Source organism: Cylas formicarius, unplaced genomic scaffold (assembly GCF_029955315.1).
Source record: "Cylas formicarius isolate icCylForm1 unplaced genomic scaffold, icCylForm1.1 PGA_scaffold_9__14_contigs__length_23061073, whole genome shotgun sequence".
Lineage (NCBI taxonomy): Eukaryota > Metazoa > Arthropoda > Insecta > Coleoptera > Brentidae > Cylas > Cylas formicarius.
Genome location: NW_026844365.1, coordinates 6,355,132 through 6,371,249, shown reverse-complemented (window position 1 = coordinate 6,371,249; position 16,118 = coordinate 6,355,132). Strand labels below are relative to the sequence as shown.

The 16,118-nt window shown below is 33.5% G+C and overlaps 2 protein-coding genes and 1 long non-coding RNA gene across 3 annotated transcripts; 2 read left to right on the top strand and 1 right to left on the bottom strand.

Moving 5' to 3' along the window:
* Window positions 1–1,736: 1,736 nt before the first annotated feature.
* Window positions 1,737–4,887, top strand: LOC132707554 (cilia- and flagella-associated protein 299-like). Its single transcript, XM_060679453.1, has 3 exons — window positions 1,737–1,939; window positions 3,464–3,760; window positions 4,625–4,887. Exons 1-3 carry the CDS (start codon window positions 1,798–1,800, stop codon window positions 4,885–4,887), a joined length of 702 nt encoding a protein of 233 aa, XP_060535436.1. The 5' UTR covers window positions 1,737–1,797.
* Window positions 4,888–7,038: 2,151 nt separating this feature from the next.
* On the top strand, window positions 7,039–7,537 carry LOC132707591 (cuticle protein 64-like). Its single transcript, XM_060679500.1, has one exon. It carries the CDS (start codon window positions 7,076–7,078, stop codon window positions 7,445–7,447), a length of 372 nt encoding a protein of 123 aa, XP_060535483.1. The 5' UTR covers window positions 7,039–7,075; the 3' UTR covers window positions 7,448–7,537.
* Window positions 7,538–10,610: 3,073 nt separating this feature from the next.
* On the bottom strand, window positions 10,611–13,169 carry LOC132707270 (uncharacterized). Its single transcript, XR_009619725.1, has 2 exons — window positions 12,940–13,169; window positions 10,611–10,807 (listed from the first exon to the last, which is right to left on the bottom strand). It is a non-coding gene; the product is annotated as an uncharacterized LOC132707270 (long non-coding RNA).
* Between the last annotated feature and the right edge of the window lie 2,949 nt (window positions 13,170–16,118).

Genomic DNA, 16,118 nt, shown 5'->3' with positions numbered 1-16,118 from the left:
TGACCGACAAGTTTGCACTTTCAAATATTAAATAACACTTTTTAATGTTAATAAAAAACTGACGTAATAAAAAACATTGTTATTTTAGTTAGAACTCACGCCGTGGGGTCTGATGGGATTGATAGGAAGATGATATTATACTTTATCCCCCAACTTTTGCCGCATATTACTTATAATAAGTGCTTGTCTACTAACAAGTTCTTTAAACTCTGGAAATACGCTAACGTCATTCCTGTCCCTAAAACATCTCAACCGCATGATGTTTCTCAATTATTATGTATCGACCTATTAGCATTGTCCCTACTATATCTAAAGTGCTAGAAAAAGTTGTTGAGAAGCAGCTTGGAGATTTTATGGTTCGGCACAATATTCTACCCCCAACGCAATCGGCCTTTAGGGCACATTATGGTACAAATACTGCTCTTTTAAAAGTTTGTGATGATATATTTCGGGCAAATGATGCAGGCCGGAATATTGCTTGATTGTAGCAAGGTATTTGACACCCTGGACGACCGATTGCTCTTTGCTAAACTGAAATACTTTGGTGTCGGGGCTGGTGCGTTGCAGTTTTTCAAAAGTTACTTTTCTGATCGGTGTCAAAGAGTATTCTGCAATAAAAGCTATTCCAATTATGTAAATATTCCCAAAGGTGTAGCACAGGGTAGTATTTTAGGTCCGGTGCTGTTTTCCGTTTATACCTCCGACTCCTGTAAGTTTATTAAGCATTGTTCCTCCCATCGGTACGCAGACGACACTTAGGTATCTCTCTCTTTTAATTACTCTCAAATTAATACCGCCGTTAATAATATAAACAGTGACCGTGCTCTCAGTGATATTTCTAGTAAGCACGGTCTGTTACTTAACGAAAATAAGACGCAACTCATAATTTCTGGTAAAGATAAAGGAAAAATAATTAGTCTAGACGCTGCAAAAATCTGGGTCTGCATTCGGATAATTATCTGCGTTTTGAAGGTCACGTAGCTTCATTGATCCAGAAATCGTTTTACAAGCTTCAGATTCTCTACTAAAACTTACCGATTCCTTAATTCTCTCTAGTTTACTGGCCCGCCCTACTTCAAAAGGACAAGGTTAGTCTTCAGCGTCTTTAGAATGCCTGTCTCAGATTCTCATACAATATTCGTAAATTCGATCATATATCTACTAGCCTAGAGGAGTCTCGCCGGCTAACATTAGACGAACGTTTTAAGTCGCAATTTTTAGTCTTAATTAAAAACGTAATATCTCTCCAACGTCCAACGTATCTTTTTGACAAACTTACTCGTGGATCAGATATTCATTCGGTTAATACTCGCCATAGGGGGCTGTTTACCATTACCTCTCCAACTTAGATCAATCACCTCGCTAACTTCATTCAAACAAAAGCTTAAGCAATACATTCATCATAAAACTAGTAACTATCAAATTGTATATACGTATTTATTTTTTGAATTTACTCTAGCAGTATCTACCATTTTGAATAAATGCCTATATAATTTATATGCTATATTTTATTTTATAAATTGTGTCATATACTCGTTTTAGGGGGAGGCCGCCCCCACAGTTATATATTTTGTGAGATATCTCCGTCAAAATCGAATAGAGGCCCTTTATTATTATTATTAAATCCGTCCAGACAACAAAATTGGTAACTGCCTTTTTTTAATACATTGAAAATTATGAATCTATTGTCTTCAGTAAAAAATTTTTTTGTTTCGTAATAAAAATGGTGACTTTGACAACTAAAATTTGATTTTTGTTGTAAAATTCTGATATCTAACTACGCACAGAAGATTGTCCATGAAGGCGACACCTCAGATAGAAGCCGACAAAACCTTGCTGAGATTCGCAACCTATGAAGACTATCTGGATTCGTTGGGAACTCCTCAAGATGCGTGTTACCTGCAAAGCGTCGAAACAGCCAGAACCATAGCGAATTTAGGTACAAATAAAAGATTAATTTGATTACCCTATCATCTTCGGAATTATTTCATTAATGATAATAGTGGTACTTATTTCAAATTTGTTACAAAGTGAAACGACGTCAAAGAGAAGTAATGAAAGTGTCACATAAACCTGCAGAGAAAGACTTAACAGCCTAGGTTCTTAAATCAACAGATTGTTCTAGATATTAATATTTACATTAATAATAGATAATATTTAGATTAATAAATTTATCTATTTAGAACAATTCAGTATACAACGTACTTTGTATATGTATAACTAACACGGACATAACATCTTCCCTTTGAATATTTAAACACGTTAACATCTCTTAAATATTGAGGTTTTCGTACCTCTCTCCTAGGTCTTAGCCGAAATAGTTTACTTACTTTACTTAATTTGGTATATTAAACACAAAATCTGATTTTATTATTTCTTGTACCATAAGAGGATTAACTAGTGTTAACATAACATAGTATTTTTTTTTAATTTTGAATTTTTTTTGTTATTTTTTATTTCAGAAAAAACGAAATTTCTAATAAATAACTATTAACTTGTACTATAACTTCAATTTCAAGCATATGTACAGGGTTATTCAATTTCAATAAAACAAAATTCGTGAAAAATATGGCCAATTGGTTTAAATAGTGTTATAGGCCACATCGACAGCTAGAACTTTTGTATTTACGGTTCTCGTAAATACATACCCTGTTCGGGATATTTGAATAAACCGAAATGAAAATCACCATTACAGGCCCTCAATCACGTCATTTAGTATTACGACGTACTGCATGGTTTCAGAAAACAAGCATTTTTTCCAAAACCATTTGCTATATTGGAAAAATTCATATACCAGGAGAAATAGGAGATTATTTACTCCTACTTTGTTTGAATAATATGCAGGGTATGTCATTTATGGGCAAAAAATCTAAAAGATAAATGAAAAACCTTTAAAGATGGGATAATTTTATATGAACAGTTTCGTAAACTTTGTCGAGAGAGTTTCAGGTTTTATCTATCATACAGGGAAATATTTGAAAAAATATCATTGGAATTCGCTATTATTTATAAAGATTTTTAACTTTCAAGTTCGGCGGGACGTGAAAGACACTATTTTTCGAAATCAATCTTCCTGATTTTCATTATGAAATCTTTTCCCGTTAACAATTTTTTAATATAACGAACTTCGTTTTTCTTTAGCTACATTTCTGATTGTATTCTGTGAGAGGCTATATTCTTTCTGAGAGCAAATTTCACAAGCATTATTGTTCGATCCGTCAAGCTTTGCACACTTTCTAGAATGAATTCAAGACAACACGTTCAACACGTTACACCTTGCACAATCTTAAAGTTACAAATAGGACACTAATCATTGGAAATTTCACCATATTCTACATTAACTTATAATGTACTAAGTGTGAATATAAATACATTCTTTTTATGTCTTTTAAGAACGTGCTTTTACTAATTTTCTTTTATTTATTCATGTAAAATTTATTATATTTAATAATTTAATTTTCAGGTTATCGCAGTTCCGGAGAAACATTGACCAGAGGCCAATTTGAGAAAAGACTCGCTGCAGTTTTAGCGTACCTTTATCCCCCGTACAAGGCTTACGAGCTTACTAGCGAAGGTTTGGTAACTCCAGACGCCGACATGATCGTCAGAGAGTTATCGTCTAGAGAGCGAGCCAACAGAATCGGAATCCTATCGACGATTATATTCCTGCGGGCGTTTACCAAGTCCGGAGTAGAAGTGTCGGGGTACATAGACTACACGGATCGTTTGACCAAAGAAAATTGGAAGCCTTTTTTTAAAGGCGCGTGCTTTACGCTTCGTATAACCAAAATTACATAGTCACCAATTTTACTTACTTAAGTAAGAAATAATAATGATAATAATATACATCGGAATGAAAAAAATCAAGAAATTTGGTTTCTTTAGAAATGATTACTTCTTGTAAGAATAATTTTTGTGGTAAGAAAAATCAATATAGACTAATGAAATTCGGCAGGGCCGCCACTGGTGTATTTAAAAAAAATAGGGGTACACTAAATAATGCCTTACTATACATAATAAATGTGTGCCATTACACATATTACAAAAATATATTTTAGTTTTGAAAACTTTCGCACCTAGTATCTTAAAACTTAAAACGTAGAGGGCATATGAAGTTTTCTTTTTAACATGGACCCAAAAATCCCAACTTAATAGTTGACATTCAATTAGGAAACACCTGACATCTAATTTACCACTCCACACAACCGGAGGATTCTAGTTCAACGTAGACTAACGAATACTCGCTTCACATATAAAGGTTTATCATATAAATTCAACTACAGTGAACTTTGTACTGCATGTAATCTCCACGATAGTATGTTTAAAGGTGTGGAGTTTTCTGTGGAAAAACTGGATAATCTTACACCTAGAACAGCGCAGGGCTGATGTCTATTCCAAAATTTAGGTCGTATCTTATTAATCAAGAGTTTTTTAACTGTTTTCAGGAAAACAATTCACAAATCATGGTTAAACCTATTCTTTTGTTGATTCAAGACTTGTAAGAAAACATACAAACTTAGACTTTGTAAACTGGGCAACTTAAAACTTGCAACATTGAAACACTAGCCGACCAATGTTGCTTTGGTGAAGATCCTGCTTTGAATTTTTTTATGACATATTTCAGGTTTAGCCAGACTGATGCCCAAAAGAACGGATTTGGGTTTTTACCATTGGAAGTCCGAAGACGTGGTGTCCAACGACTCGTTAAACTACAAAGTGCTGCAGCACCCACAAAAAGGCCTCATTTTCCAAAATCGGTTCGATCGAAAGATTATCAACCCGGATCCAGAGGCTCATCCCGGATCCAACACCTCCAGAAAGAGGATTTACAGTAAGCACTGCGAGTTGTGCATCTTGTTCGACCACGTTGTCAGGCAAAGAATCTAATAATACATAAAATTTGTTATCGTGTTTCTTTATATTAGATAGGTAATTTATTCACTAAGCCCAGCTCAGTATATCAACTTTTGCTTCTGAAATGAACAACCCTCTATATTATTACATTTTTGGATTCTGCGAAACATTGTGGAAAAAGTACCAAACTATGGTATATGAATTTTCACCGGTTTTCGAGTTATAAGTAAAAAAATCACTATATTGCAATTAAGGTGAATTAAAGTAATCACATTTCATCTAGGTTTTGGAGGTTCTCTTTTTCGTAGGTTTCGAAAATATGCTTCAATTACTTAAAACTTTTTCTCATAAGTTTGTGGCAAATGCGGATTTTGTTCATTAAATCTACTGCAAGTTCTTCAAACAATTCTCAGACACTCCCCATAAATGTAAAACAAAACTGAACATATCGGCATCTGCATAATTATGTGCAGCTTGCGTTTTCAAACAAATGCAGCTTTTATCAGAATCAGAAGTTCGAATGCATCTAGACAGATACATGACACATGATATTTTTAAAAGGGGAATGCTTGTTAAAAACAGATAGCAGAAAATTTTTAAAATTTCATCCCACTGAGCTAAATAGAGATCTTGTACGAATAAATTAATATTACAATTAGTATAGTCCCTATGAGTAATAACTTTTGGCTGTGAACGTGATTTCTCTATTTTTAAACAACAGTAAACTAGACCGTGATCAGAAACTTCACCCACTTCTTTGTTGCATTCACACTTATGCTATGGCACGGTACTGTGGGGTGATTCCTCAGCTGCTGTGGAGATTTTTAGACTGCAGAAAAGGGCCATTCGAGTAGTTGCTAATATAGGATATAGGGACCATTGTCAACCTTATTTTATAAAATTCAAAGTGATGCCCCTTCCTTGCATCTATATCTACTACCAGTTATTAAAGAATTCCTGCAACGTCATTGTTTTTACTCCCTGCGAGCATGCATTGACACTGTCACTGGTATCGATGCGCTATAAAACTGTATAGTACTGTCTAATTTTGTTTGTATTAGATGTGTGTTTTTATGTTATTTATTAATTTGATTTTATTGCACTTGAATATCACTTCTGACTTGCTCCAATTGTACGTCCCTTTGTACGAAACGTAGTCAATAAATTAATCTATCTATCTATCTATCTAACTTCCCTAACTATTTGAACAAAGTTGTAATTTTCAAACAGTTTAGTTAGAGAATTAGTGAAGTTCAATAAATTAATATTGAAATCAGCCACACGAATTATTTCATCTGTATCCGGTTAAATGCTAGAAAAAATATTGTCAAAGTCGCTTGCTATAGCATTAAAATTTGTATTTGGGGGGCGATAAAATACGCAGAATGCATAGTGTTTATTCTTCAGCAAGATGACTAAGATTATAATCTGACACAACATCTTCCATGAAAGTGGGGACAAAGTCGATTGAAGTAACCGAAAGTTAGAGTCCCCAGCATATAATTTAATAATTTAAGTAATATTTAATTATTTAATAATTTAATTATATAATTTATTTAATTGTTAACTAAGTAAGGCATATTTAAGACAAAAAGTAATTCACACTTTTTAGAAGGCTCTTTGCTAACTTAATTTCAATAAGTTGTTTTCTTTTCCAAATAAATAAAAAGATATTCAGACCAGTTAGTTTTTGTTATAGCGACTGCATCATTTAAGCTGTGAGTCACTGTAGGTACTCACTGTTAGTACTTCGAAAAATAGCAGATGCTCTGTACTCACGAATTTTAACTAAGAAGTAGGTACTTTATTTTATTCATATCACCCAATGTTTCAATAGACACCTTCAACCGACTTGAAGTTGTAGGGGAATACGCACCCGCGTTTGCCGGCATTGCACAATAGCAATAAAAAACGCCATTTTCACAACGATATTACTTAAAAAAAAACGACCGCATTCAAATACGAAAAATGTTTCTTCAATCGTCGTAATTGCCGTTCCATATACTTGAAATTTGACGGTCACTATTGTCGGCGACGCGTGACGCCGCTAATCCTTTTTTCTCACATTCTTACGAAGCAATTTTCATCGACGAGATTTTCTTTGTCCGACGTGAACATTGGGCAATGCCATAACGAATCCTTCGCCGTATAAATACCCTCGTCGGCGAAGATTTCGGTACAGATAATTTGCGTAGTTCGAGCAGAAAACAGACTCGATAACATGTTGAGGCAAGTAGTACTGTGTGCCATAGTATCGGGCGTATTATGCGCACCGAAACCCGGATACTTCCACGGAGGTTTGGCGGTACCGGCGGCTACAAGTTATAGTTCGAGGATCGATATTCACGAACCCGCTTTGGTGAAGACGTACGCGGAAGCGCCGGTGATCACCAAGGCGGTCGTCGCCGCCCCCATAGTGAACACCGTGATCCCTTCTGTTGGGTACCACGAACCTTTGGTCGCCGGATACGGGTACGGGATCGGACACGGCTTGGACTACGGCTACGGACACGAATTGGGCTACGGCCACGGCTTGGGAGGACACGGATATAGCTACGGCGGGTTGGGATATGGATATGGCCACCACTACTAGACCAACCGCAGCTGTTAGTATAATTTTCGATGTACATATCGTTGTAACATATCGACCTCCCGCGATTTCTTTCGTAAAATAGATTTTGATACTCTGAACGAATTGGTGTTTTTTTTGGAAAATGGGAAATGGCTTAGATAATGTAAAACTTAAACAGGGTGGATTGGAACAGAAAAAAGCTATTTTTGAATTAGATTGAGCAAAATCGACTTCTACGGTCAACGCAATTTTTGGACCTGAGTTCTATATGGTAAATTTCAGTTTGTCTTAAAATAAAAACAAGGTACAAAAAAATTCTTTTAATTAAAGTTTGGTTTTCTCGAAATTAGAACAATTTTCAATTTTTTCGGCAATAATCACTAAATTTTACGGTGTTTTTTTATAGTTTTACTTTAAGTTATGGTAAGAAACGTTTTTTTTTATTCAAAATAGGTGCCTGAAAATTAATATTTTGTGTATTTCGTTTATGTTCGTATGAGCTTTCTCTGATTAAACCCTAAATGTAATACCCCATCATATTTTCGGTGTACCGCCCTTGATAACACCGTTCAGAGTCCATCTTGATAAAAACGTTCTCCTTGTTCTCCGGAGTAGGTCCCTAAATTCATTTAGTAATTTAAAATGTAGCAACATTATGGAAAGCATAATCTAATAATATGTTACATATACAATACTATTAAAAAATAATTTAACCAATTACGGAATTATCAAAGAGCCAAGGTAAAATTAAAACCACTTAAATGAATAACAAGGAATCCGGGAATTGGAAGTTTTGACTACTTTTAAGATAAATTTCTGTTTTAAAGGAAATTAAAGCTTTGAAATGTGTCATTCTTTTATATTTTAACTGGTTGACTTTTAATACGTTGAAGCTAGGTGGTGGGTATGAGGACAAAAACAAGAATTTGGGGGTATTTTGAGGAATGGTAGAAGTTATGAAGAAGCTATAAAAGTTGTAAGAACATCGCAAAGAATTACGGAACATTTAATGGAATTGGTACTAGGAGGCATTATATGAGAATGCCTTTCGGTATAGATAATAGGATAATATTCTTACCCTTCGATCGTAAAGGGATTTGTGGATATCAAGTTTGCCACCTCCATCCTCGCCCACCCGATAATTAAAACGAAATTTACTGCAAAAATCAATACCTCTATTTAATTATGAAAAATCACAAGTACAATATCGGGCAGTCTACCAGTCGTACCCGTAGCCATGATCTGAATAACCGGAGTACACTGGCTCCGCGATATTGGCGATTACCGGAGCACCGTAGCTTTTCACAATAGGTACCGCGTGGTTGTGGATGTCGAAGCGGTTGCTATAGCTGGTCGCCACAGGAAAGGCCAAACTTTCGTAGCCGTGCAGAAACCCGGGTGCCGCCCTCGTGCCGGCCACAACGACGAGTACGAATACGAAATACCTCATCATTGTAATAACGTAATATTCGAGATGTGACTGACGACGGTGCAAAAAAGCCGTGCGCTTTTATAGCGGTACAATTTTTGAAACAATCGTTGCTCAATTTTCCACAATAAAACCAAGAATGTGCACGGTCGGCCGTGAATGTTTTATTTTGACTGTGGGACCAAAAAAACATTTCACGGTTTGTTTGTCAAGTATTTCGTATTACGTTATTAATTAGTGTTTATTGTCTGGGCAGGTCGGACATTAAGAAATTGCCGTACCGAAAATGTCGTTTATGGCCCAATTTAAACAGGAAAAGCTATTAACCATTTTGACGTAGCACTGATATCGTCATAGGCGACCTGATGTCGTGCGTTCGAAAGTGATGAAATAAGGTTATCTACGCTGCATTAAATTACGTGAAGCCTTCATTTTCGTATAACAGACTAAATAAAAGTGGTTCCCTGGAGTTTATTTCATTGAATATTAAATTGCAAAATATTTGTTGTGTATCGCCCTCTTATTATATTAGGTTTTTGATCACTTGCAGAATTTATACACTTGACAGTCAAAATACTGAGGTCAACTTTTTTAACAGCTTTGTAGATTCTTTGGGTATAACCCAACTCATCTAGCAATCAACTAGAATCGCCCTGTCTACATTGTAACTAATGATTTTGTCATACATAAACGGGTAATCCATGTTGATAGTCTAAGTGACTATGATCTTGTTGGAAACTTAAAAAAACCGTGGATTAATATTTTTGATTTTGAAAATGCCGTAGGTAAAGTGGAATTTGTGAGTATTTTAATGCTGCTGCATTCACATGCACGATTTAAAACAATCCTAGTGGAAAATTTCACTTTAAGTTGCAGTAAAAGAATATTTAAATCACCGTTGGGTAATTTATGCGGACCTCAACCTCAGAATTTACATACTTCGTATTCATGTTCCGATTTTTTGAACACATAGACAACTATTTAAGTAAGAAATGATGATAATAATGCATGCTGTCATATTAACGATATTTACGTTGTTAAGCGTAAACCGACATTAAAAAATATCGACAAATTAAATTTCTTTAGAAACGGAGAATGTAAGAATAATTAATTTTTATTTCAAGCGAAATCAGTGGCATACTATCGATGTCTGTCAAAATATACAACTGAAATTTTTAAAAAAATGTTGTTCCCTCTTGATACATAGTACATGTGCGCCAAATTTCATTAAAATATCTAAAGTGATATTACAGATATTAAAAAAGTTTTTTATTTTTTTAAACTGAGCCACCCTATGTTTCAAAAGTTAAGGCGCCCTGGACATACGTTCATATGAAGGTTTCTTTTTAAAATAAGCCCAAAAATCGCATCCTTAATTCAATTAGAAAACACCCTGTATATTTAACGGGCATGCTCTCAAAAAGTTGGCCTAACGTCGTCGCACGTCTGTCATTTTAGGTGTGGTCTGTTCATAGATATAAGAAAGTGACTTTGACATTTGAACATACAATACTCTTCGATAGTCCGTTGAAAATCAGTTGGTCACTTTCTTATATCTATGAATAGACCATATCCTTAACGTATAAAATGACGCTAACATCAAAGTAACCCAGATAGTTGATTAATATTGAAACTTGTACAGCAAGCACTAATCTAAAAAATTGAAAATTGTTTCTTTAACAGTAAAAACCGAGTTTAAAAATTCAAACTAGAGACGAGGAATTAAATATAAGCGCATTAAAGTATACACAAGAATTGTAAGCCAGCTTATTATCATTATTATCAAAAATACATATAAATAATGCAAACGTGCTCTAGAAGATCGCTATCGGCCCCTCACCACCCATATCCGTAGTATCCGTATTTTCCCCACCATGGGTAACCATAGTAGGACGGCCAGTAGGAGCGAAGAGCGTAAGCTGGAAGATAGGATCCTGTATAAGTTGAGAGCACTGAAAAAAATGGAAAAGCAAGGTCAGTGGAGACGATCCTATTACAAAGACTATTTTGGTCAGTTTTCAAAAATAATCTTCCGGATTAACGATAATAATTGTAATTATTATTATAACCCGAATTAAATTTCGTAGCAAAGAACAGACAATGCCAAGAGTGGGACAAGAAGTACCTATTTAAGATTTTAAAAAGTTAGTGATTTTTACAGTACGTAGCAAACCTATCGAGATCATTCTGGAGTTCTCAATGTCCGATTGGGAACGAAATTCTTTAAGTCATCCTCCAATGTGACTGTTGCTAAATGTTGAAACCAATTTCAAATATTCAATAGAAAGGATCCCAGGGGTGACGCCGAGGGGCTCCAGACATATTCCCATAAAGTGACTTTTCACCGTTCACAACCCCAAACTATGGGTTGTAAGTTGCCGCGCACACCTAAATTTCCAAGTTTCTTTACCAGAGTAGGATGATGAACCTTGTCAAGAGGCCTTAGAAAAGTCAACTTCAACAGATGTTATTACTTGTGAGTGAGAGAGTGGTACTTGGAATTTAGTAATTTAACTAGTACGGTCATACTCAGCGATGGATTCATGTTTTTTCTGTGTAATAATGGATCAGAGTGTTCCTTAACGATATTCGAATATTTAAGTAGATTAATCTACATGAAAAAAGAATGATAAATTGTTAAACAAACTATTGTCCGGAAACTCTGTCCATGCAATAAAAATTGAAACTATACCAAAGAAATCGGAAATATATATATATATATATATATATATATATATATATATATATATATATATATATATATATATATATATATATATATATATATATATATATATATATATATATATATATATATATATATATATATATATATATATATATATATATATATATATATATATATATATATATATATATATATATAGCAAGCATAAATATACAAGTAAACCATATTTCGTTGTTCGTTGTTCGTATTGTTTGTATAGCTCCCAAGAAATGGAAACGAATAAGACTAATATCATCTTCCGATGAATCACTTAGTTTAAAAGTGAAATCGGAACCCTTACAAATGGAAGAAAGCAACGAGAAATGCAGAAAAAACACAATAAATAAACATAATTATACACATATAAGAAAAATGAAAAGAAATAATGTAGAAGAGTATGAGACAAAAGAGTCTAAGCATAAATGGATTGGGATATGAATACAGGAAAGTTAATTTCAATTCTTTTTGGAAATGGCAAAATGGCTGGTTCATTTAGAAAAACAGATGAAGATAAGATTAAAATTTTAATAGAACATATTCAGAGTTTTCCAACAAGTGAGAGTCATTCCACGATATCACATCACACTTCAGGTCAAAAATGTCTAAATCAGGGCTTAGACATTCGAAAAATGTATGTGAAAAAATATGATGAACGTAATACATCACGTGTGAAGGCGTGTAGTTACCAGAAAATATTCGATACGGAATTCAACTTAAATTTTCATACTCCTCGTAAAGACACGTGATGAAAGTGTAATTCGCTGAAACTAAAAATTGAAGCATCCAGTAATGACGAGAAGTTGTATCCTAACCGAACAGGCTAGAAAAAGTTTAACAAATGAAATACAAAAAGCACAAGAAAACCGAGTCTTAGGGAAACCAATGAATTCAATGATGATGGTAGATCTTATTTAACTGTAATTAAAACAACATGTTGAAATAAAGAATTTAATTAATTAAAACTTTTGAGTTGTTTAAGTTCATAGAGGTTGAATATAAATATTTGAACAAGAACTGTATGCTATAAATAGGTTAATGCTTTTTTCTTATTTCTTTTTAATAAAATCCGCTATTTAAATCATTTTAAATTTAAGTTAAGCAATAGGTGAAAAATTGATTTACTTTTAAACACCCTATGTGATCGCGTACCCTGTATTATCAACTCTATAAATGATTTGCTTTACCATTTTTCTTCTTTTGCGTTTTATTTTTTATACCAAATGTTGAGTATCACTTTCACATAAAAAAAACCGTGTACATAAATTCGATTTGGGTTATGATTAGACACCAAAATTAATTAAAAAAAAAGTTGTTGGGGTTCCAAAAATTTAACTGAGTATAAAATGAAAACCTCACCTTCATATGGCGATCTGAGGCCCGGTTTGGGTGCGGCCCTAGCAGCACACATGGCAAGGAAAAACAAAAATCCGAGTTTCCACATTGTTCGGCCGGTTTTGCGACTAACGAATGATACCCATCGCAGTCCAGCGCCTTTATAAGTATCCCGCATTTACTAGACATATCAATTATTGCTAATGCAGGTATTTATTGGCAATAAGTGAAAAAATTGCGTCCATTTTGCAACTATTCCCCTATGATTCTAATTATCTAATGTTTTAAAGTACAGTGTTCGGATTTTGTAACGACTTTACTTGAACTTATCGTTATTAAAACAATAATTTTTAATAATGTTCTTGTTTTCAGTTCAATAGCCAAGGATCTCGTGTATTGCGGCTTGCAAATACGCATACCACTTGGTCGAAAATATTATTTTTTTATGGTAATCGTTGATTTTGAAATAAAAAAAAATAAGTTTACGCTAATCCAACCCCTGCTAAATATAATAATAATCATAGTGTGAAAATTCAAAAATTATGTCGGTATTGCTGATTTTAGAAAGAAGGAAAGAACGGAAAATATTGATTGGTCTAAAATCGTTACACACTTGGACGCTTCGTCCTTGGAAACTTATCTCCGTCCAAAAGTTGATATTAACCGAGATACTGGGTGTCAAAGTTGCAGTTTCATTTAAGATTTTTTCAAATAATAATTAAATAACCGAGCTTTTTGCAAAAAAATTTGCAAATCGGATTTTCTTGTATTTTACTTCAGTCTAAAATTAAACTTCTTTTTGTAGTTGTTTTTATTTGCGTGTAATTTTTTTTTGAGTTTTTGTTGTAAAAATATCAAAAAAAATAATATTAATAACGCTGTTAAGGTCTGTTCTACCATATTTTTGAGTATTACGTAATCATGTACTCAAAATTTCAAATTTAAATTTCTGGAAAAAAAGCTGGAAAGTTTAAAATGCACAAAAAGTACCATACGTAGCGAGCTCTACAATTTGCCCCAAAATTAATTACGAAAATGGATTTCTCATGTCAAAATAAACACCGATTTGCGAAAATATTTCTGGAATTATTTAAAAAAAAAGGAAAATAAAATTGCTACTTTGGACTGTACCTTGTTTAATATCAACTTTTGGTCTAAGGAAAATTTCTTGAAATCGTAATACTTCGTAGCTGAAAAATCTGCTATTTTGACATATATCATTATTTATGGATCAGCTATATAATTAAAGAACAACATTTGTTTTGGTTAGTTTAGTGACTCTCATCATTAGATAACCTTTCACATGATGATCACGTTATTTTCGTTAAAGTGAAACGTAGGACGAATAATTGTGACGTCTTTAAGACGTCCTTATTTGATATCGTAAATTCTAACAAGTGATGTTATAAGTATTGAGCTTCACCATAAAAATTCTTTATTATGACCTATTTTAAGTTTTATTTAAGCTTAGAAAATGATTCCAAATTAACCTAAATACAATCAGACAGCTATACTAATTTTATTATGCGTTGATACGAGACTGGTAAGAAAAGTGTTTTGATAAGTTTCAAAAGAATGATTAAACACCAAATGAAATTATAAACCAAAAAAGTAAATATTCTGGTATTTTTTCTTTATGTATTTCAATTGTTTTTCTTTTTCTGAACGGTTTTCTGTTCTTTTGAAATTTAAAACACACTACATATACAGTTTTGTGTTGTTGATGATGATGTCTGTTGATTACTTAATGAAAAAACTGTGAGTTTGGGAATAAGTTCGATATATTTTTAAAAATAACTTGGAAACAATTTACAAAAAAGTAATATTATTTACATTTTTACCTCGAATTCAATGATAAAATTAGACAATGGTATTAAAAAAACAAACAAGTTTATAACCATCTTATGGATAAAAAGAACTTGCTGCTAGGCGTATCCGTAATAATTATGGCCGTATCCGTAGCCTGGCCATTCGTGACCATATCCTAGCCCGTGATATCCATGCCCGAAGCCCTTCCCATATGGTCCGTATCCAAATCCATGGTAACCGTGGTCGAACTCGGGAAACTTTTTGGAATATTTCACTACCGGGATCACTTTTTTCGTAACAACGGGTACGGGCACAAACTCCTTGGTGATATACGGCACCGGAATTATTTCCTTGGTCAAAATCGGCTTCTCGTGCAGATGGTGGTGGGGTTCGAAAAATGTGGGCGCCCCCAAGACGTAGGCAACCGGCACTATGAGAAAAATTAAAAATTTAAACATTTTCGACTGTGGCGAAATTAAATGCGAATTGAATGCTCCTGTTGATGTCCTCGGTATTTATATCAAAATTATTACATAATTGGTTTTGGTTAATTCTAAATCGTTTTCATGGTCCTTTAAAAATAGAAATAAGGAAACGGTCCGCGTGAAATTAATCACCCTTAAAGGAAAAAATCGCGGCGTGAAATTAAAACGAGCGAGTTTTGTCAATTTTGCTTAGCCGGGTAAAGAAAGGGCTCACAAAAAATCGATAGATGGCGCTATGTAACGTAATGGCAATAGAAACAGTGTCGACCACTACAAATTTTTTGAAGAAAAAAGAAAGCATGCCGGAAAAAATGTTTTGAATGCATATGTAAAAAAAATGTTTACCCTAAGTATATAATTTGTTTATAGTATTTTTGTATATAAAGGGTGTGTCGTCGTGCCACGACAGTTACCAACTTTTTTTTTTAAACGGAATTTTATGGATATTTTTAAAAATTCTAATTACTCGCTTGAATTTGTGCATCTTCTGTTATTACGAAGCATACGAAATTTTGAGTAGTTTTTGAGAAAAATGAACTTTTCTATTTCTTGTGGTCATTGGACAAACGTGTTTTTTACAGTTGAAAACTAAAATCAGAAATGATGAAATTGCCTTTTTTCGTGATCGGCAGTCTATTAAATAAAGTAGCTAATATGATATAATGCGGTGCGTCGATTCAAAACACAAATATCGTGTTCATAATTATTTTAATTTCACATGAAATATATTTACAAACAATTCTAATGTTTTTCTAGAATGCTACACTAAAACTAGGAACTTAATGAAACATATTTAACGTCTATTTAGTTTGATTTTTGTGGTCTAAAAATTTCATTAAATATTTTTGAAAATACATCTCTTGATATTAGGACTTTATTTTCTTCAAATCGCAGTAACGCACACTACAC

Coding starts and splice junctions, on each gene's coding strand:
- LOC132707554 (XM_060679453.1), top strand. CDS start 1,798: ATGAAGGCGACACCTCAGATAGAAGCCGACAAAACCTTGCTGAGATTC. Junction 1,940..3,463: donor CAGAACCATAGCGAATTTAG/GTACAAATAAAA, acceptor TTTAATTTTCAG/GTTATCGCAGTTCCGGAGAA. Junction 3,761..4,624: donor TTGGAAGCCTTTTTTTAAAG/GCGCGTGCTTTA, acceptor GACATATTTCAG/GTTTAGCCAGACTGATGCCC.
- LOC132707591 (XM_060679500.1), top strand. CDS start 7,076: ATGTTGAGGCAAGTAGTACTGTGTGCCATAGTATCGGGCGTATTATGC.